General features: G+C 40.1%; 1 protein-coding gene across 1 annotated transcript in view; it reads left to right on the top strand.

Moving 5' to 3' along the window:
- The first annotated feature begins 5,183 nt into the window (after positions 1 to 5,183).
- The window catches only part of SLC49A4 (solute carrier family 49 member 4), a 71,831-nt gene continuing 53,866 nt past the window's right edge, over positions 5,184 to 23,148 (top strand). The window contains exons 1-3 of the mRNA XM_006154599.2: positions 5,184 to 5,199; positions 5,341 to 5,466; positions 11,769 to 11,862. Of these exons, the coding sequence (XP_006154661.1) occupies positions 5,184 to 5,199; positions 5,341 to 5,466; positions 11,769 to 11,862 (236 nt within the window). The remainder of the gene's footprint in view (positions 5,200 to 5,340; positions 5,467 to 11,768; positions 11,863 to 23,148) is intronic.

Raw genomic sequence — 23,148 nt, 5'->3', positions numbered from 1 at the left:
GGCGGCGCTGTTACTCCTGGGGAGCCGGCGCCCGCGGCTTCGCCTTCGGGGTTGCGTGAGGTGACGGAGTGCCGCTGGCATCCCAGTCCCGACTGAGGAACCCTCCGTCCCTAAAGAGACCGATACGGGAGGGCTGCTTTGCCCTAACTCGTTTCCATCGAGGCCCTCTACGCGACCCCAGGGGTTCTAGCAGTCTCTAAGGATTCTAGTTTTTGCATATTGTGGACCTCAGAGCCTCCCCGTGCACGTGCTGTGTGTTTTTATACCTGACAGTGTTGACCAGTGCTTAGACTTCAAAGGGATGTGGGGATGTGGAGGGTGAAAAGTCAGGAAATAGATTGATGATGGCCAGATGTGAGGAAGTAATGCGCTGCCCGTGTAATAGATGACTCCAGCCGGAAAGGACTGTTGGGAAACTCAGATCTGACGCTTTGGTTTCTGGAAGGTGGTGCACGGCAGCTGTGACTGGATGGCTTTCTCAGGGAGATTTATGACTCTCAGATAAAGCTTGCAGATGAATGAAGGCTCTTTCATAAAGGGGCACTCTGGATGTCTCACTTTACCACTTGCCAATGTGATTCTGTTAGGTGGAGGAAGAAAGGTCACAGGGTTGAGAATGGGGCATTGAATTATATACCACATGAGTTTGGGAAAGGATCGGTAGCGATGGTCACAAGAGGTGGTTGCGCAAGATTTTAGATTTATTATTTGGATAATGACTGAGAACCACAAGTTTTGTGGAAATTAGCTCTTTGGTCAGATTTGGAAAGTTGTGTTAGCCCACTCACTGGAGCTGTTGTAACAAAATGCCATAAAGTGGGATTTGTTCTCACAGTTCTAGGGGCTGGCAATTCAGGTGAAGTCCCCAGCAGATTAGCAGCCAGTGTTCCCTTCTCCCTTCCTAACAATTCATCCTTGAGAATCTACATGAAAAAGACTAAGGAACTGTCCATCACATCAACACTGTGATTGATGTAGCAGCTAAAAGAGGGAGGACAATTTTAAGCCTAGAAGCACAAAGTCCAAAAGGAGAAGAAGAAGAATTTTTATCAACATATGCACCCCCCTACTGTTCAGAGCATTGAGTTTAAGACCATCTGACTAACCCGAGTACTTTACAAGTTGTGTGAGAATGATAAAGGGTGTAAAATATCTTGGTGTCTTGGAGACGGGAACTGAATGTGTCAAGCTTCAAAAAGAAACTGAAGGCAGGATGTGTGAACATCTAGTAAAAGAGAATTAGATTGCGTATGTGTAGTTGGAGAAGGAAGAACTAAACTGAAGTTACCAATGAATATAACTCAAAGCAGTGCACGGAAGAACCTCAACCTTCTAACAAAGGTATCCAGCCCTGGAAGGGTGTGTCTTGACTTGCATAGAACTTCCAAATAGAGCAAATATTTATGCAAATGATGTGTGCTAGATGCTGAGGTAGAGTTTCTTGTAGAGAGTGAAGATTTGAGGGGTTTTTTGTTGGTTTATTTTTAAACTATAGACTTTATTTGGATTTCACCCAATCTTCCACTGATGTCTTTGTTTTTTTTTTTTTCTGTTCCAAATCCAAGCAAGGGTCCCATGTATCATTTTCTCCTTAATTTCCTCTAATCTGACAATTCCTTGATCATTCCTTAACAAGGTTGCCTACTTTAAGGGACAGTCCTATTTTTGTAGTTTCTTTTTTTCTTTTTATTAGGAATTTTTCCATTATTCTCTAAATTTAGCCAATGTTGTATTTATGGTAGAAAAGTGTTCATTTTCACCATTCTTATTATAATGCTGTCTACTCTCCATGACCAGATAAGATAAAACTACTTATTTACTTTATAAAATATGTTAGGTTAGCATTTTCTCATAGTGACTTTATGGTGAATTCAATTTTATATTTCCCAGTGGTTGAAGCAATAAAAACATAAATTTAAAACTTCTCTTTTAGGAAGTAGTTTTCCTTTTCAGTAGGAGAAAGCTAATACTTTGACATGTTGGCTCTCCTGCTACAGGTGTCCTACCTGCACACAGAGAGGAAGTTCCTGGCTTACTTGGGTAACTCCATAGAAGGCAGGTTGTTATCGGGTCTTTGAGCTGACTCAGGTCCTAACGAGCTTAGTCTAGAAGACTGGTTATCTTCCTAAGATGGGCTTTGAATCCTTCCATCCCTTTTCATTTACCAGCAAGGACACCAGAGGACTAGCTAGTGAGATAATAGGAGAGCCAAAGCAGATGTGTCCTGCAAGCCAAGCGAAGAAAGATTCAAGGAGACGACACCAAATATGTGCTGTGCACTGGGGACAGTGCCCTCCTAGAGCCCATTTATAGTGCCGAGATCCCAGCAGCAAACAGGAAGATAAACCATGTAGGATGCAAGGTGGTGATCAGGGCTTTGTGGGGGGCGGGGAAGGCAAGGTAATGGAGAAAGGGAATGTAATTGAGTGGTATTCTAATTTGTAGTGTCAGGGAAGACCTCACTGATAAGGTGTGTTTGAGCAAACTCCTGAATGAAAAAGGACAAGACTTTGTCATGGTCTGGACAAGACTTTTGGGCAAAGGGGCAACAAAAGCAAAAGCCCTAAATTTGTTCAGTATATCCAAGAAAGAGCAATGAGACTTGTGAGACCAGAGTAGTCAGTGAGGAAAACAGTGGTAGGTGAGGTCAGAGGTGGGAGAATGGATCATACAGGGCCTTGTAATTCATTTTAAAGTGGATGGCAGCAATTAAGGAGTGAGGAGGGCTCACTCTATTGAAAAAGGCTTTGAGCAAAAGAATAAAATGATGACTCTGCTATTGTCATGAAAAAAAATCAGAATAGGGAGACCAGTTAGGCCAGGGCAGTATCCCTAAAGGGAGCTGATGAGAGCTTCCAACCAGGCTGATAGCAGTGGAGGATTTGAGAAGTAGTTATATCCCAGCTATATGTTGAAATTGGACTCACCAGCGTTTGCAGTTAGACTAGATGTGGGGTGTGATGGAGAGGATCTAAGGTGCTTCCTAACTTTTGAGTACTGGTAATCAGAACAGAACTTCAATTTACCGAGTTGTAGGAAATTGTGGAAGGAGCAATTTGGAGGTAGACAGCATGGAGATTCGAGTTTGAAATACCAGTTTGGTGTCCAAATAGACACTTTAAATTGTGAATTGGGTATACAAAAATGGAGTTCATGGAAAAGGCTTGAGCAATAAATTTGGAGAGGCATCAACCTATAATAGTATTTAAAGTCTTAGGGATGGGTGAGATCAACTATGGAGATGGTATAGGCCCTAAAAAGAAGAGGACTGAGCCCTGGGACATTCCAACATTTAGAGATTGGGAGATAAGGAAGAGCTAGTGGGGAACCAGCAGATGATGTAATGGTTACGTTGCTGGACTCCCACGTAGTACACTTGAGGTTCGAGTCTTGGACCTGGCGGCTTAAACTCAAGCTGGCGCATGGGCATACATGCCCAAGATCCCGAGAGGAGAATGGAGGAGAAGGGATTGCGGTGTGGCCATCCCCGGTGTGTGTGTGTGATTTCTCACTTTTTGGTGTCTCTGCCTCTCTCTGTCTTTCCCGCCAGCACACATGCCCTTTAGCAAAAATCTCTCTTAAAGAAGAAAGAAAGAAAGAGTTATTGATGACTGAGAATAGAGTTTAACAACATGAAGATCTTTGGTGTCCTTTGAAAAAAGAGTTTCACTGGAGCAGCAGAGTGAGTTCAAAATAAAATGCAAGGAAGGACCAGCAGTTGGCGTAATGGCTATGTTGCTGGACTCCCATGTAGTCGACCGCGGTTTGAGTCCCAGACCTGGTGGCTTAAACTCAAGCCGGGTGTGTGTGCATGCGTGTCCAAGATCCAGAGAGGAAAATGGAGGAGAAGGGATTGCCGCGTGGCCATCCCCCCCGGGGAGTGATTTTTCTCTCTCGCTGTCTCTCTCTTTCTGGCGAGCGCATGCACCCTATAGCAAAAACCTCTCCAAAAAAATTAATAAATAAATAAAATACAAGTAGAAGAAATGGTGATAGTGAATATAGACATTTCTTTCAAGAAGTTACATCTTAGGGGCCAGACGTGATATAGCAGTATAACTGGATCCACATGAAAAGATACCTGGTTCGCATCCTGAGGCCTTCTTTTTTATTTATTTATTTTTTTGGAGAGGTTTTTTTGCTATAGGGTGCATGCACTCGCCAGAAAGACAGAGAGAGACAGAGAGACAGAAAGCAAGAAATCACCCCCCTGGGGAGATGGCCACACTGCAGTCCCTTCTCCTCCATTCTTCTCTTGGGATCCTGGGCACTCACGCACATGCCCCATATGAGTTTAAGCCACTAGATCCGGGCCTTGAACCTTGGTCAACTACATGGGAGTCCAGCGACAGGCAGCTGCTGGTCCCCCTGAAACCTTGTACATGCTGTGATCCAGGTTAGCTGAGCCAAAGATGATGTTGGGGATACCTGTCTCTCTCTCTCTCTCTCTCTCATGGAAGAAATAAACTTGTTGGGGGGTGGGATAGTTATGCCTTAAGGGCAGCAGAGAAATAGGGCAGTAGCCAGAGGGAATGTGTCTACTGAGGTGGTTTTGTCTGGTTTGGTTTGGTAAGAGATACTAAAGTATATCACTATAATGCAGTATCCTCTTGGATCCATAGAAAGGGTAAAATTGCTGATGTTGGAGGTATAGGGAGAAGCTGTTGCAGGCAAGATGGGACACAGTCCTCCAGACCACCGGTAGATGGAGGTGGGGATGGGGGGAAGTGGGGGAGGTGGGGGTTGGGGGGCCTTAAGTAGAAGCACTGACTGCTGATTCTTCAAAAATAACAGAAAATGGATGCATAGATACAGATCCATTTGATCCCTGCTGATGAGGGGTTCCACTGGTTATGAGGATGGGGAGCGGTAGGAGTTCATGAAAGTTATCTTTTTTATATTTCTCAGAAAATAGGAAGCATTATCACCTGACAAGTGAGGATAGGGGAGCAGTTAGTTATTCAGGAGAGGACAACTTATGAAACTTTTCTAGGAAAGCGAATACATAGACTAGGAAATTTTATTACTAGTAGGATTTTTGGACAGCTCAAAGGACCTGCTTTAAGTAATTGATCACTAATTTGAAGTGAGGCTGGTGAGCATGAGTTGTGTTTTCCTTCAGCTTATTTTGCTGGGCAAGTGCAGACATAAGCAGCGCTTGCAGATAGAGAGATTTAACCAGCATGGCAGTTTTGCCAGGTGAGTAGACATGACAAAGCACAGACCAAGAGTAGAGAGTTATGTAAAAGGTGTTAAGACCATGCTGGGAAAAGGAGAAAAGGAAACACATGAGGTGGATGAGAAAAAATAATAGGCTCCAAAATGGTTATTCCTTATTAGATCAAGAATTTGTGGTTAGAGTTCTAGAGGGAATCATTGGAAAAGAAGGGAGCTCATCGTTGAGGAATGGAATGCCGGAAATCAAGATTATGACAGGGCTGCAGTATGGTGTGGATAAGGTCAAGTGTAATCAAGAGTGAATGGCTGAGATAAGGGTGAGGATGGGATCATGGAATAAGAGGTTGGGGAACTAAGAGTCCAGGATACTGAAAGGAACATCTTGTAGTTATTAGTCACCAGGTTGATCAAAGGAGTAGTGTTCTAGGGAGTAATACGCCATACCATCTGTAAGTGGATGTATGGTGGTCTCTAGACCATCTGGCAAGGAATGGTATTATAGTCAGATAAAAGATCAAAGACTGTTCTAGGTATGATGGAGTAACAGGAACTGAGTTATTTTTCCATCTTAAACAACTGAAGAAAAATGTAAAACATCTAAATATATGAAACTACATAAATAAATTTGAGAAAATATATGTGAAACAATATTTTTCAGACATTGGACAATAGACAAAGCAAGACAGTACTTTCTTCAATTGCTTCAACTTACTGCTGGGAGAGAATTTTTAGGAAGCAGCACAGATAGGGATTTCAGAGCCCAACAGGTTCCCTAAGTTTATGAGACCAGTGGAATTCAAAGTGGCCAACATAGCTGGAATTCTTAGGGTAGAGTACTGGAGAGGAGGAATCTTCACAGAAAATTCTGACCTATAAAGCGCTCCCCTCTTGAGTCTTCAGTTAAGCACTAATCAGCAGATACATGTAAAGAAATTACCTAAGACTGGAGAAAGAACCACCAGTTCCGACAGGCCCCATACAGCTGGACATCGTTCACATTCCCAACAGCCAAAATGGAAAAACCTCTATAAATACACTGTTTATACTCAAGATACAAGAAAGCATGAGAATGTTGAGGGAAACATAGAAAACATAAAGATGACTAACATTAAGATTCTAAAGATTGGGGACCAGCAGTTAGCGTAATGGCTATGTTGCTGGACTCCCATGTAGTCAACCGCGGTTCGAGTCCCGGACCCGGTGGCTTAAACTCATGCTGGGCACGTGTGCTTGCGTGCCCAAGATCCCAAGAGGAGAATGGAGGAGAAGGGATTGTGGTGTGGCCATCCCCCCTGGGGGGGGTGATTTCTCGCTTTCTGCCTCTCTGTCTCTCTGTCTGTCTGGTGAGCGCACCTACCCTATAGCAAAAACGATTCTAAAGATGGAAAAATGTAATCATTGTCCAAGAAAAAAATGTATACATACACACAATGCTTGTTTATATGTGTATGTGTGTGTGTGTGTATTTATACATGTGTGTGTGAGTCTGTATAAGGCCAAAAAATAGAAACTATCCACAATAGAACACAGAGAAATAAAAGCTAAAAACAAACAACAAAAAACTGTAAGCATCAGTTAGTTGTGGGCAATTTTAAGTGGTCTACTATACATATAATTGGAATCCTGAATACAGGAATCTGCAGGACCAGCAGTTGGCTAATGGCTATGTCGCTGGACTCCCATGTAGCCTACCACAGTTTGAAAGACAGAGAGAGACAGAAAGCGAGAAATCACCCCCCGGGGGGATGGCCACATCGCAATCCCTTCTTCATTCTCCTCTCGGGATCTTGGGCACGCATGCACACGCACCCAACGTGAGTTTAAGCCACCAGGTCTGGGACTCGAACCGCGGTGGACTACATGGGAGTCCAGTGACATAGCCATTACACTAACTGCTGGCCCCCTCATGAGCCCTTTTGTTGTGTGATTGTTTCAGTGTCTGTTGCAATGTGGTGGTGGTGGTGGAAGATAGGGAGCATGGTGGATGTGGTATGCTTAGGTCATCGACTGTGGAGGGATTGTCTTCCCCAAGGCCAGTCCCTGGTGCTGGGAAGGTTGCGTACCACTGGTATAAGAAGACAGAATTAAGAATGAGGATATTGAGTGAGATGGGATGGTGCCTGAAAAAAAGAATGAAAAAAAATGGCAGTTCAAACTTGCTAATATTGATGAACCCACAAATCTAATAAGAAATTTGAAATTCCCAGCAGAAGAAACATGAAGAATACCATACTAAAGCACATCATAACCAGATTGCTTAAAATCAGTGATTAAAAAAGAAGTCCTGAGAGCATGGACTGAGGGGGCCAGGATGTGGCATGGTGGTTAAGGCCCTGGACTCCCACATGGCCGACTGCAGTTTGAGTCCCAGACCTACTGGCTTTCTTTCACACTTTCCTTCTCTGTCTCTGTAAGGGCATGTGTCCTATAACAAATTAAAAATTATAATGATAAATCTTTTTTTTTTTAAAACAAATCAAAAACAAAAACCATGGATAGAAAGAAGACTGGGTAGAGAAAAAGGAGCTTAAGGGCAGAGAGAATAACAGTGATCTGGGATTGCTGGGGAAGCAATGTTCCTCAGTGGGCATAAGCTGGAGAGGTTTGGAGAAGAGTTTGGCAGTGCAGGGATTCCACTGGTTATGAGATTATGACTGCACACTCCAGAAGACACTGTGGAAAGTCTCAGGAATTGGGAAGGTGGCCGAGACAGGTCAAATTAGGAGGGTCAAAAAGCCATGTTGAGCTTAGGATGACCTGGGAATCTTGAATCTCTTACGTCCAAATGTGAAAAGGAAAAAAACAGGCACTGTGTTTGTTAGTCCTGAGAGTCTCCATGGTAGATTGTGGTGGCAAGCTGTGATGGCTATGGCTGGGGAAAAGGGATCTTGCTAGGAGCAAGCAGAGTTTGCCATCACTTAGCTAGCTGATCAGTTGTTGAACCTAGGGGAAGGTGGTCTTACCAGACAAATGTTGTACCTGTAACTGATTTTCCATGCTTCCAGTGTGTGTGTGTGTGTGTGTGTGTGTGTGTGTGTGTTCGTGTTCCAATCAACTTTGCATTTTGATTCTTTAGGCATCTGTTGGGGAGGCTTCCAGTCCCATATCCAACAGGTCTCTAACAAAAGGAATTCTTAGCCATTGAAAGAAGGCCTTCTAACCATGTCTAGATACCATATTTGCATAGGAATTTATTTTTATTTAATCGTTTTTACTTTTCTAAAATTGTTCTAATAATTTCATCAAATGTTTCTGTGCTCACATCCTAGTACTATAATCACTCAGAATCTATTTACATAAAGGGTCTATATGTCTCCTAAGCCTATTTTTATGGGTCCTCATACCTTCCCTCCTTGGAACTGCTGATGTTTTTCTTTTTTTTTTTTTTTTTTTGATTATATTTAATTACAGAGTTATGCCTTGTCAAAGAGTGAGTGACATGAAGAACACATTGTATTCAAGATTGAGTATCAAAGTATCAAGATTGAGTACCACCACCAGGTAGCGTGGTGGTTAAGGTGCTGGACTCCCACATGGTTGACTGTGGTTTGAGTCCTGGACCTGGTGCTTGCTTTCTCATTGTATCTCTCTCTGGTTAGATTAAAAACTAATAATAACAAAATTAAATAATTCTTTAGGGGAAAAGATTGAATATCAAATGGGCTAGATTAAATAAAATCCAGACAATTAAAAATATGTAGAAAGGGAACCAGCAGTTAGCGTAATGACTATGTCGCTGGACTCCTATGTAGTCGACCGCAGTTCACGTCCCGGACCCGGTGGCTTAAAACTCATGCCGGGCGCGTGTGCGTGCGTGCCCAAGATCCCGAGAGGAGAATGGAAGAGAAGGGATTGCGGTGTGACCATCCCCCCTGGGAGGTGGTTTCTCGCTTTCTGTCTCTCTGTCTCTGTCTGTCTGTCTGGCGAGCACATGCACCCTATAGCGAAAACCTCTCCAAAAAAATAAATAAATAAATAAAAATTAAAAAGCCAATAAGCTGTACCTGCAGAGGTTTTTTTGTTGTTGCTGTTGTAACTTTTAAAAGCTAATTATCTTCCATGAGAGTGAGAAATGCAAACAATTAGAAAGACAAGCATCTTCAGCAGGGTCTCATGCCGTGACCTCTCCCCACCCAGTCTCAGCCAGCTCGGATTATGGGCACTGTTGTACTCAGCATGCTCAGGGAGGCCTCAGGATTGAACTTTCTCCTGTGGGTCTAGTTGCACTATCACTGCACCCTTCCTGACCTCCAGAGTTGCCTTAATAATCAGCTTTTTTGGGACCAGCAGATGGCATAGTGATTATATCACTGGACTTCCACATGGCTGACTATGGTTTGAATGCTGGGCCCGGTGGCTTGAAAATCTCCCAGGATGTGCGTATAGGTGTGCTCAAATCCAGGAGGAAAATGGAAAAGAAAGGATTGAAGGTTGCTACCCCACAGGAGATGATTTCTCACTTTCCCTCTCACTGTCTCTGTCTCTCTCTCTCTGGCAAGTGCACATGCCCTATGGCTAAACTTCTAAAAAAAAAATCAGCTTTTCACAACTTGTTGATTCCTTTTTTTAAAAAATAATTACTTATTTTGTTTTATTCATTATCACCGTGCTTTAATTTTACCAGAGAGAGACAGAGAGAGGGAAAAGGAGAAACCAAGACACCAAGTCTAGTACCCAAACCACGGTTGGCCATGTGGGAATCCAGTGCCTTAACCACCACACCATGTGCCAGCCCCAACTTGTTGATTCTTAAAAGTTTGCATTAGCTGTTAAATTGTCATATATTTGATAAAAAGCATACTTGAGTAGAACAGAGTTCTTGCCTTCAGCAGTAACAATGGAAAGTCTGGCTATTTGGACCATATGGCCATAAACAGTGCCCCACTGCTTGCTTGGTGGCTGTTTACCTTAATTACAAACACAGTCTTTGGGGAAAAAATAAACAGCATGTAGAACGTAAGCCATCTACTACCAGATCTATAAAATTCTATTTAGTATCTTGTAGGGTACCCAGTATAACTTTGTAAGAGCAACATTTTGCAATTTTAGGATATTTATGACTGTGTGTGTACTTTTCATTAATTACACTCTATTTCCTATGGCTATAATGTGGTTCTAAAAATCTGTGTTCTGTTAGTGGAAGCAGAAAATGAGCAGTATGTATGCATTACTTGTTTCTAGGAAGCACAATTCTCTATGGTATCTCCTCTGCCAAATTGTATTAATCATGTTCAGATTATATAAGGGTATTATAAAGTTAACTCACTTCATATCACAAATTACCCTCAGTGTAGCATGTGTGTGCCTGCTCTGGATCTCAAGTTTATTTTCCTTGCTGTGTTTGATCTGCATAATTACAGTTGTGTTGACTTTCAATTTCCTTCAAGCAGAGAAGCCCTTTGAAAAACATTTAACCATCACCTACACCCCCCCCCGCCCCAAAAATTTCTGAGAGAAAAGGAAAATTGCATTGCAGTTTAAGTCTTTGCTCTGTGTGAAATGATTTCAAGGTGATATTGGATTTGGGAGAAATTTAAAGTATGTCACCTTTGCCATGGACTTAGACTTAATATGAGCCACTTATGTGATGTATCACAAACAGTAAGATGTAAATAAGGAAGTAAGATAGTTTAGTAGTGACATAAGTGTAGCCTTCCAAGAATAGGAAGATGCAGTTTCATCATATTACTCTGCCATGGCTAGAATTTTATACCTATTTCTGATTACCTCATTCATTATTATTTTTTTAATTTTTGAAATCTCTTTTGGACTTTTTCCCATGACCAACACATTTTCAAAATAATTGATCATATTTGGAATATAGAGGAAAAAGCTATCTGACCCAAATTATCTTCTAAAATCCAAGTCATACTTTTTTTTTAAACAGCATCATTGTGTGAGTTGAAATCTACCCTATAAATCAAGAAAATTCCATCCTAGTAATATTAGTTAGAGAATTATAAAGAACTACTTACAGGCCATCAGGTAACATGGAGGTTAAGGTGGCTGGATCCCACATGGCTGACTGCGCAGTTGACTCCCAGGCCCAGAGGGGCTTAAAAATCACACCAGGTGCATGTGCCTGTGTGTCCAAAATCCTGAGAGGAGAGTGGAGAAGGGATTGTAGCACGGCCATCTGGCCTATGGCTGATTTCTCACTTTTCCTCTCTCTCTTTCTCTACAGCAAGCACATGCACCCTATAGCTAAATAAATAAATGAATAAAATTTTTAAAAAGGACCACTTACTATGATCTGGTAACAAGCATTAGCTTGTTTTTGTTATAAATAAAATACATAGATGGCAAGTTTTTATTTGTTGAGAAAACGTAAGGTAATGATTTGTTACCCTTAAATACTTTTTAGGGATAGTTTAGAGTATTTTTATTACCAGCTTACATTTGAAAAGTAGAATTTTTATATATAGGATATATATATACCAGGACCAGCAGATGGTGTAATGGTTGACAGTTATAGAGAAAAGCCATAATAAAATATTGTATCGGTATGATTGAGTAATAAAACTTTTATTCTTAATATTGAACTTACTTAAGACAAATAGAAGATAACCTGATGTTTTGTTTCTTTGTAGGTCTTCGGGTAACTGTGCTTCTGACATCCTTCCTTATGGTTTTGGGAACTGGTCTAAGGTGCATACCAATATCAGACTTACTGCTTAAAAGAAGGTAAATCCTACAAATAGCTTAAACATTCTTGCCCACATCTTTCTCTTTTTATTATGAGTATATTATATGTGTTTATTTATAAGTTTTGTAATAAGCAGACCCATTTTTATGAAGGTCAGTAGCAGGTTACATGTATAGAAGCATTCTTGCTTTTACCCTACATGATGTTAATTCAGTGGGCATTTATTAGTTGCCCTGTGGAAGATACCATATTATTGTTGTAGAAATAAACATGTTAATCTTTATGTTATCCAGGAGCTATTATAACTGTGAGTAAATAACAGAATAACATTCTAGTTGTATAATAGTATAACATACTATCTATGCAAGATAATAATATGGGTAATACCATAGAAGAAATATAAAATTGCCCCATGAGACTGAGAGTTTTGGCCAAGGGTATCAAAAAGAAGAGTTCATGGGACCAGCAGTTAGTGTAATGGCTATGTCGCTGGACTCCCACGTAGTCGATCGTGGTTTAAGTCCCGGACCCGGTGGCTTAAACTCACGCCAGGCGCGTGTGCGTGCGTGCCCAGGATCCCAGGAGGGGAATGGAGGCGAAAGGATTGCGGCACGGCCATTCCCCCTGGGGGGTGATTTCTCGCTTTCTATCTCTCTGTCTTTCTGGTGAGCACACGCGCCCTATAGCAAAAACCTCTCCAAAAAAAAAAAAAAAAGGAAGAAGAGGAGGCATTAATGATGACTAGAATTTTTCTTTTTTTAAAGAATTATTTATTTAACTTTATTTATTTATTTTAATTTGACAGAGACAGAGTGAGAGAGAGGGAAAGTGAGAAGCAAGCTGCCAGGTCTGAGACTTGAACAGCAGTGGGCCATGTGGGAGTCCAGCACCCTTAACCACCATGCCACCTGCCAGCCCCTGTTGACTAAAATTTTGAGAACTATAGTGAGAGGAAGGCTATTTTAGGGGAACAGCAGGAGTGAAGATGGGGCACCAGATAAGCATAAGCCTCTCTGGAATGGGAAATAGTTTCATTTGGGCATAGCAGCGGTCAGTTCTGCAACTGAGATCCATGGATTTATTCTCAGGGAGTGCATGTATTGTGAAGATATTAGAATTTTGTTTTCATTTTGGTTATACTATTAAAAGTTATTTTATCGGTAATATTCTGCAATAGAAAGACATTCTTGGCCCAGCCACAGTGGTACACAGGTAGCTCTTCTCCTTGGGAGGCTGGAAATCACATGGGAGACCCCGGTTTGGTTCCCAGGCTGATCTCAATGCTCCAACACAGTTTAGCAAATTGAGAGACTGGGGCAGTAAAATCGCAGTGTGGCAAGACTCTGTCAGGAATTTCTCTTCTCTGTTTCTCTCCCTGCTCCCATAAAGGAGGGGGGAAAAGACATTTTTATTGACTAAATCAATGAGTCATCGATTTCTTGTTAGTGCTTCTCACACCAGACCCGGGAATGTGACCTTTAGAGTCACTGGGAAATTTTTTGCATTTCAGACAGGCCTGTACATTAATCATATTCAGGAGACACTGGCCTACAGATGAATTTGTAGGTTTGGGATGTAAAGAGATGAGGTTAGAAGAGAGTATCCTATTGTGAAGGAGCTTGGTGCCATCCTGTAGAACCATACTCTCCTCAGTGGATGGCCGGGAGCCACTTAGATTCTATTACATAACCTATGTTGGCCACAAGACCAGGAAAAAGGCAATGAGAGCCCAAGCTGGAGTCATTCTTTTGTCTGTTCATTAGATTCTTTAGTTCATTTCTTCACTCCATAAAATTCACTGAGCACTTACTGTGTGCCAAGCTCTTTCTAGACATTGAGAATACAGCAGAAAATAAAACAAACAAAAATCCCTACATCGTAGAATTTATATTCCAGTCGAGACCAGCAATAAACTAAATAAATAAGTGAAATATTTAAGGTGAACATTCCTTATCTAAAATCCTTAAGTCCAGAAGTGTTCTAAATTTATTTTTCCAGATTTTGGAATAGTGTTGCTTATACCAAATAAGATCTCTTGAGGATTGGACCCAAATATAAATGGAATTTATGTTTCACACACATATCACACACACAGTCTGAAGGAAATTTTATATAATATTTTTTGTATTACAGCATTTTAACTGAAATTTCATGAGGTCAGGTATGGAATTTTCCACTTGAAGCATAATGCCTGTGCTCAAAAAGCTTTGGATTTTGGAGCATTTTGGATTCAGATTTTTGAGTTAGAGATGCTTACCTTATAGAAAAATAAAATAAGAAGGATTTGAAATGTTGCATAGAAAAGATAGTGAAATCTCAAGTGCAAAACCTTATTGGGAAGATAGACTTTTGGGATAAAATCTTGAAGGAAGTAACTGACAAACATTGCATGGAGAGATAAAGGGTGGGAGGAAGCACAGCACACCTGGCAGGTAGGCCAGGGTAGTTGGAACTCTGTATTGAATTTCACGGGGAGAGTGGTAGGAAGTAAGGGTGGTAGTGGAAATATAGGAGCAGATCCTTTAAGACCATGAAGACTTCAACTTTTTCTGAGCTAGGAAGCCTTCAGAGGTTTTGAGCTGAAGAGTACGATGGTCCTAAGCTGCTCTTTTGAGAGTAGGCTGAAGCTGGAGGTCATAGTCATAATTTGGGGAACCAGTGCAATAAACCAGGGGAGGGATTATGGTGGCTGGGGCTGTAGTGGTGGCAATGTGTGGTGAGAGCCAAATTTTGATGATATCGTAAGGATTTGCTGATGGACCAGATACGGGGAGTAAGAGAGAGGGGAGTCTAGAATGACTGCTTTGGGATGATGTGGGGATGGACAGGACTGCACAGATGTGAGAGAAAACATGAGAAAAAGAGATTGGAGGTGATCTGATGGAGGTTCCACTCTAGAGACTCAGAAGCTGTTGATTCCATTAACAGAGATGAGGAATGCAGGAGTATGGGTGAGTAGATTTTCAGGAACAGATACTGAGTTTCACTTGGAGCAGAATTTTTCAATTTCAAAATAAATGTTCAATTTTGAATTTTTTTAAACCGTTCTCTTTCCAGAAAATTTATGATATGTGAGTTTTGTAATTTAAAGGGAAGATAGAAAATAATTTGGATTCCTCTGGAACACTAGTCAACATTTCCCATCCTTTGGAGTTAGGTTTTGAAACAAACAAACAAACAAAACTTTTAGGCCTTAAGGCTAGCATGGTTGTTAGGGCATCTGGATCCCACATGGCTGACTGAGCTGCTCCAGCAGCTGGAAAAACACGGGGTGCATGTGCATGCGTGCTCAACATTTTGAGAGGAGGATAAAGAAGAAAGGATTATGGTGTGATCACCTTCCCTGGGGAGTGCTTTCTCACTTCCCCTCTCTTTTTTTCTCTCTCTGGTAAGTGTACACACCCTATAACGAAACTTCAAAAACAGAAACAAACCAACTAAATTTTATTGTGATTTCTAATTTATATATTATATATTTTTGTGTTTCATGGGGTATAGTGTAATTTTCAGAACATGTATATAGTGTGTAATGATCCTTTTTTTTTTCTTTTTTTTTGGAGAGGTTTTTGCTATAGGGCGTGTGCGCTCACCAGACAAACAGAGAGACAGAGAGACAGAAAGCGAGAAATCACCCCCTAGGGGGGATGGCCACGCCGTAATCCTTTCTCTTCCATTCTTTGGGCACGCACGCACACGCACCGGTGTGAGTTTAAGCCACCAGGTCCGGGACGCAAACCACGGTCGACTACGTGGGAGTCCAGTGACATAGCCATTACACTAACTGCTGGTCCCTAGTGTGTAATGATCCTGAATTAGGTTTTAACACCTAATTTTCATTGTTTGATATATTCTTAATTTTTCAAACATTTAAGCTTATGCAGTTTTAAGTGTAAATTTCAGTATCAACAATGTGTCCTTTAAAAATGCCTATTCTTTTTGTCAACTTTTCTTCTGTTTGGGGCCATCCATGCTATTACTTCTTTTCAGTCTTATATCTATATGTTTTCTGGGTATAAAGTTCTGGGAATAATAGAGTTGACTCTTCATCTTGATGGAGAAGGTGGTGTAAAAAAATAGAACTCATAAATAAATGTAATCAAAGATAGAACAGATAAGAAAGAAATAAAGAGTTCAGAGAGATTGAATATTTCATGAAAAGAGGGTATAAATTGAATTTTCAATCTTATATATCTATCTGTAAAGAATACAAGAGTATTAACCTATTGAAATAAGACTTTATGTTGTGTCCATACAGTATTTCTTTTAAGCAGTGTGCTATGCAGTGGCTAACATGGAAAGTCTACAGTTGGAACATGTATTTTCAACCAAAAGATTCGCTAGATCACCATTTTTAAGCTTCAGTCTCCATATGACATTAAGGGGGAAGGATAGAGACCTTTAGCGTGTATTTGGCCAGCATTGAAACAAGGCACTAGTAAGCTCTGTCCTTGTTTCTTGTGGAGCTTTTTGAGCTTCTAACCCTTGACTTTCTGCATCTTAACTCCTACAAGTTTCAAGACAGGAGACAGTTTTGTGATGAGCTCTTCTTTGTGGTGTCCTACCTGTGCAGAGTATCAATATTTCTTTTATCTACATAGCACCAATGAAAATTCAGGAAAAAAAGTGGGCTGTCACTTTTCTCTTATTAACATTATAGGTAAATAAGAAGCTTAGAATAATGAATTATAAAGCATTTCTTCCATGATCTAAAAGCAGATCATAACCCCCAAGTTTGCAAATGGCATTGCTATTCTATAACAATGTTGGCATTACTCTATCATGTGAAATATTATATTCCATAACCAGTAAACAATTTACAGCTATTTAGAGGACAAACTTATAATGAATTAAATTCACCTGCAATTGTAAGTATATCCATTGGTTCTCATAACACATGCCAATTATCTTTTAATTCAGGGTAGTCTTCATTAATATTAATAATAGGTAGCATTTATTAACATGTTAGATAGTTCATTCTGTAGTTCTAATAAACATAGATTTTCTAGAAATATACCCCATTGTGAAATGCTTTGCAGCTGGTAAAATTACATTTAATAAGACCATAACAGAAAAGGTGAATGATTTGGTAACAGCTGCTTAGCTATCGGGAAAAATTAAAAAATGAGGACGAAGAACCTAGATCTAGTTGGACTGAAGACTTAAATGTAATGAACCGTAAAAGTATTAGAAATTGATGTGGCCAGCAGATAGCATAGCAGCTATAATGCTGGACTCCCACATGGCCAACAGTGGTTCGAGTCTTCAGAATCACGCTGGGCACGTGTGTGTGCCCAAGATCCCTGAAAGAAAATGGAAGAGAAGGAATTGCAGTGTGGCCATCCTCCCAGGAAGTGATTTCTCACTTTCCCTATCACTGTCTCTGTCTCTTTCTCTCTGGCAAACGCACACTCCCTAAGGCAAAAACTTCTTAAAAAATAATAAGTATTAGTAATTGACTATTTTATAGGATCTGATAGTGAAGAAGGCCTCCCAACTAAGGCATAAGTCCTCAAAGCCATAGAAGAAAGACTTAATACGTTGACTACGTAAAAATTTAGAATATCTTCATGATTAAATATACCATAAAACAAAGTAAAAAAACACACACACACAAGTAAAAAACTGGGAAATATTTACAATAATAAGACAAATGGGTAATTTTCTCAATTGAAAAAGACTCTTGCAAGTCAATTAAGAAAAATAGCAACTCAGCAGGAGAAAATGGGTAATGGATATGAGCAATTATAGAAATTACAGATGACAAATTTAGGAAAAGATAGTCAACTTTGCAGCATAATTAAAGAAATGAAAAGAGCAATTGGATGTCTACTGACAAAGTTGAAAGAACATAACATGCCATGTGGCCCAAGACGTGGGAAACAACCGGCAGTGCTGCTGTGTGGGTAGTACAAGGCATTGTGGCAGTATTTATCAGATTCAGAATGTATGTGTCCTTTAATCCACGTGTATAGAAAATTAGCCCAGATGGAAAGCTCTGTCAGTTTGAAAGGACTACCATGTTTGTGCTACTTTGCTTCTACTAGTAGAAGGCAACACAGATGCCTTCAACAGAGGACTGCTTAGGGTGCATTACGCTGTGGATTAGTATGCAGCAGTGAAAGGAAATAAACATTCTATAAGTGCTAATATGGAAATAACTCAAAATATATTGTTGAGTAAAAAGGAAAAATTTAGAGCATTATGCTTAATATGCTCTTACTTAAAAATAAATGGAAGCAATATAGAAGGAAACTTCCAAAAGTTTGAATCAAAATAATGCACACCCCCTCTAGCAAATTTTAAATAAAATGAAACAAAAAAACACAGAGGTGCCTTTTGACTTAACAATGTGATAAATATAATAATGGCTCCCCTACACCATCGCCATGGTATAACCTGAAACTGAATGTGAAGTTACGTGACATAAGAGAACTAAGGTTGCAGATGGAATTAAGCTCACCACTCTCCCATAAAATAGGGGAGAGTATCCTGGATTATATAGGTGGGCCTGATATAATGACCACAGTCCTTGGAAGAGAGGCAGAAGAGGAAGACACAGAAAGACTCAAACCACAGTTGCCAGCTTTGAGGATAAAGCCTAGACAGCATGAACCCATGCAGGCAACTGCTGGATGATGGAAAAGACAAGGAAATGGATTCTGACCTAGAGCTTCCGGAAAGGGATACCACCTGCCAACATCTGTATTTTACCCTTGGAGACCCCTGGCAGACTTCTGATTTGCAGAACTGTAAAATAATACATTGTGTTGTTGTAACTACTAGGTTTGTGGTAATTAGAAAACTAATATAGTAAGTAATAATTTGTGTGTGTGTGCATGCATGCTTGTATTAGGTCATTGGGAAAGTTATGATGTACTTTTCTATGATTTTCTATGCAAAATTGCATCATGACTTTCCCAGTGACCCAATATTTTAAATAGGAGTACTCAATGCTGGTGAAGGAGGCACTGTCGACCACTGCTGCTAGAAATGGAAGTTACTACAGACCCCTCTAAAAAAGTTATGTTTTTACATTTGATCACTGTACATCTTTACAGCATACAAAGTGAATTTTTCCAGCATGAATACACTGTATATCGGTCCAGTTAAAGATGTTACCATACACATTATCAACAGATAATTTTCCATTTCTGTGTCTTTTAAATGGTTTCCTTTTTCCCCCTTGATTCCCTCTCTCTCACCTCCGCCCATTTCCCACCCTCCTCCCACACTGTCTCTAGTACCCACAGTTGCTCTCCATGCTTTAATACCTTCCAGTCATCCAGTTTTTGCCATAGTGTGCAGACATTCAGTATGTATTTATTAAGGACATATAATGCCCTTCTTTCATAGTCTACCTTGCTTAACTTTGCATTAGATTTTCCATATTTGTCCACTTTGTATCAAATGTCAGGGTCTCATTATTTTTTTTTTCCTTTGGAGAGATTTTTTTCGCTATAGGGTGCGTGCGCTCACCAGACAGACAGAAACATAGAGACAGAAAGCAAGAAATATCCCCCCCCCCCCACCAGTGGGGATGGTCATGCCGCAATCCCTTCTCCATTCTCCTCTTGGGATCTTGGGCACACACGCACACGTGCCCAGCGTGAGTTTTAAGCCACCGGGTCCGGGACACGAACCGCAGCCAACTATGTGGAAGTCCAGCGACATAGCCATTACGCTAACTGCTGGTTCCCAGGGTCTCATTATTTTTTATGGCTGACTGTGCATGTGCCACGTTTTTTTTTCAACCCATTCATCTGTTCTTGGACATTTGGGTTGATTCTGTGTCTTGGCAATTGTGAATAATGCTGCAATAAACATATGGATGTGCAAGTGTTTTTCTCACTGGGCATATTCCTATCCTATGATTAGATACATAGGCATGGAATTGCTGGATCATATGGTAGTTCTATTGGTAGATTTTTGAGGAATCTTTGTATTGTTTTTCCCATTGGTTGTACTAATTTGTATTCCCACCAACAGTGTAGGAGAATCCCCTTTTCACCACAGCCTCACCAATGCTTATCATTATTTGTTTTAATCTTAGCCATTTTGACTGGGGTTATGTGGTATCTCTTTGTGGTTTTGATTTGCATCTCTGTTATGATAAGAGATGTTGAGCATTTTTTTCATATGCTTTTTGGCTGTTCCTATGTCTTCCTTGGAGAGTTGTCTCTTCAGCTCATTTGCCTATCTTTTAATTGGATTTTTTTTCAAGTCTCCATTCCTGTAAATTCTGGTTTTCACTCCCTTATCTGAGGCTTAGTTTGCAAATATATACCCCCATTATAAAGGCTGCCTCTGCACTTTAATTATTGTTTCTTTTTGCTGTCCAGAAGCTTTTTAACCTTATGTAATCTCACTTGTTTATTTTCAGTATTACTGCCTGTGCATTAGGAGTCTTATTTAGATAAGTCTTTGCCTATTCCAATAACTCTAAGAGTTTCCCCTGTGTTTTCCTTCCACCAGTAGTTTTATCATTTGAGGTTTTATGTTTAGATCCTTGATCCATTTTTAGTTGATGTTTTGTTAATGGTGAGAGATGGGGCATACTTTCATTTTCCTACAGGTAGATAGCCAACTTTTCCAGCTCCTGTTGCTAAAGAGATTTTCATTTCCCCACCGGATTTTCTTGTTTTCTTTGTATGTTTGGAATTTATTTCTGGGTTTCCTATTCTGTTTCCTTGGTCTTCCTTTTTTTGTGCCAGTACCATGCTGTTTTGATTATCACAGCTTTGTAATATATTTTGGGATCAGAGAATAAGACGCCTCCTACTTTATTTTTTTGTACAGTATTGCTTTGGTGATATGGGAGCCTTTTATGATTTCATACAAATTTTATTTTTTATTTATTTATTTTTACTATTTATTTATCTGTTAATTTGGAGAGGTTTTTGCTATAAGGCACATGAGCTTGCCAGAAAGACGGAGAGAGACAGAGAGACAGAAAGCAAGAAATCATCCCCCAGTGGGGATAGCCACACAGCAATCCCTTCTCCATTCTCCTCTTAGGCTCTTGGACATGAACGCACACACGCCTGGAGTGAGCTTAAGCCAGCGGGTCTGGGACTCGAACCACAATCGACTACGTGGGAGCCCAGTGACATACCCATTACACCAGCTGCTGGTCCCCTCATATTTTATTATTTTTTATTATTTATTTTAATTTATTTATTTACATCCATTTACTGTATATCAATACAGTAATACATAATGAGATTTTTGCACCCAGAATACATTGTATATTGGCTCAGTCAAGGATATTACCATGTTATCATCAACAAATAATTTTTTATTTCTTGTTTCTTATATATTTTGCTTCCCCCCCCTTGATTTCCTACCTCTCACCCTCTGCCAGTTACCCCCTCCTCCCACTACAGTTGTTTTCCATGCTTTTTCCCCCCACATTCTGTTGATTTACTAAAGATCTTAATTAATTTAAAAACATTCAACAGCAAGCACAGCTGATGTATACATATCTATGAATACATGTCTGACTTTAGACATAAGCCTCAGTAAGTAAAGAGAACATGCTATAAAGTAGCACCTAGCAGGAGCTACATAGTTAACTGCATTCATTAAATAGGTATTTTTTAATGTATTTTTTAATTTCAGGAAAAACCGTTTTATTTTAATATATCAAAATCAAAAACTGTTAAGAGAAATTTGCTGGGACCAGTGGTTAGCATAATGGCTATGTCGCTGGACTCCCACGTAGTCGACTGCAGTTCGAGTCCCGGACCCGGTGGCTTAAACTCACTCCGGGCACGTGTGCATGCGTGCCCAAGATCCCGAGAGGAGAATGGAGGAGAAGGGATTGCGGCGTGACCATCCCCCCAGGGGGTGATTTCCTGCTTTCTGTCTTTCTGTCTCTCTCTGTCTGTCTGGCGAGCGCACGCGCCCTATAGCAAAAACCTCTCAAGGGGAAAAAAAAAAAAGAAAGAAATTTGCTTAAAGTGGAAAGCCAGGAAAAAGATTAGGATTCATTTCCAATAGTAGGTAGATTAACCTATCAATAGTTCAAGAGAAGACAAAAATTCTTAAATATAGGAATCAAAGCATTGAAGAAAATCAGTAATGTTTTAGTCTAAAGTCAAAAAATTCTCTTTTACTAGTTCAGTCTCATGTAATTAATCTCTCTTCTATTGAATTTGCAGTGTTACTGTGGTCTCTGATCTTTTCATTTAAACTCTGGAAGTTAACATTCAACTTAGAACTTGTCCCTACCATTAGGCTGGCCATTCTCTTGGTTGTTTTTGTACTCTTATTTCTGTGTGTCCAACGTTAGTTTTCCTGGTATAGCACTCTCTTCAGCACTTCTTGGGGAGCTGGTCTGTTATTGGTAAATTCTTTCAGTTTTGTTTATCTGAGAATGTTTTTTTCTTTTTTTCCCAGGTAATCTTTCTGTGTATAGTATTATTGGTTGAAATTGTTTTTCACTTAACATTTTGAACATATTCCCATTCTTTTCTTTTCTTACATTGTTTCTGATTGAGAAGTCCGACATTAGTCTGATGAGATATCCTTTGAAAGTAACTTGATGTTTCTGTTGCCAATTTTAGTGTCTTGTCTCTGTGGTTTTGTTCAATCTATGATGTGCCTTGAGGAAAATCTTGGGTTGATTCTATGTGGGGTCCTTTGTATTTCTTGGATCTAGATATTTGAGTGCCTCGCTAGGTTTGGAAAGTTTTCTTCCAGGATTTCATGGAATAGATTATCAATACCCTTATTAGTCTCTTCACTTTTGGGATACCAGTGATCCGGATGTTTGGTTGTTTAATGGTATCTAGTATTACTCGAATGTTACTCTCATTTGGGGGGTGGGTATTTTCTCAGTCTCTGGTGAATTTTTCCAGGTCAGAGATTCCTATCTTCTACATCTGAAATTCGATCTTCTGCGTGATCTAATCTGCTTTTAATACTTTCAAGGGAGGTTTTGATTTCCTGTATTACAGCCTTCAACTCTAACAGTTCCATTTGATTCCTTTTTATGATGTGTATTTCCTCTTCAGATCATACAAGAACTTCCTCACCTCCTGAAATCTGTTGTCTCTTTTCTTCTACATTTCCTGGAGTTTGTTGTCTTTGTTCTCTTGCATCTTTGTTAGCTATGTCACTATGAATATTTTACATTCTTTACCTGATGTTTTCATGAGCTCCCTTGTATTACCTATGGAGAAAGAGGAGTTATTCTTTTCCCTTAGAGGAGAAATATTTTCTTGGTTTCTCATATTTCTTGAGCCTCTGTGGTGGTTTCTGGACAGCTGATGGATTATACATCTTTTCCTAGTTTTTGGAGTTAAATCAGAGCACTCAGAGGA

The sequence above is a fragment of the Tupaia chinensis genome, unplaced genomic scaffold, assembly GCF_000334495.1.
Source record: "Tupaia chinensis unplaced genomic scaffold, TupChi_1.0 Scaffold000415_1, whole genome shotgun sequence".
NCBI classification, from domain to species: Eukaryota; Metazoa; Chordata; class Mammalia; order Scandentia; family Tupaiidae; genus Tupaia; species Tupaia belangeri.
The sequence above is the reverse complement of the archived record's forward strand: the minus strand, read 5'-3'. Positions and strand labels throughout refer to the sequence as shown.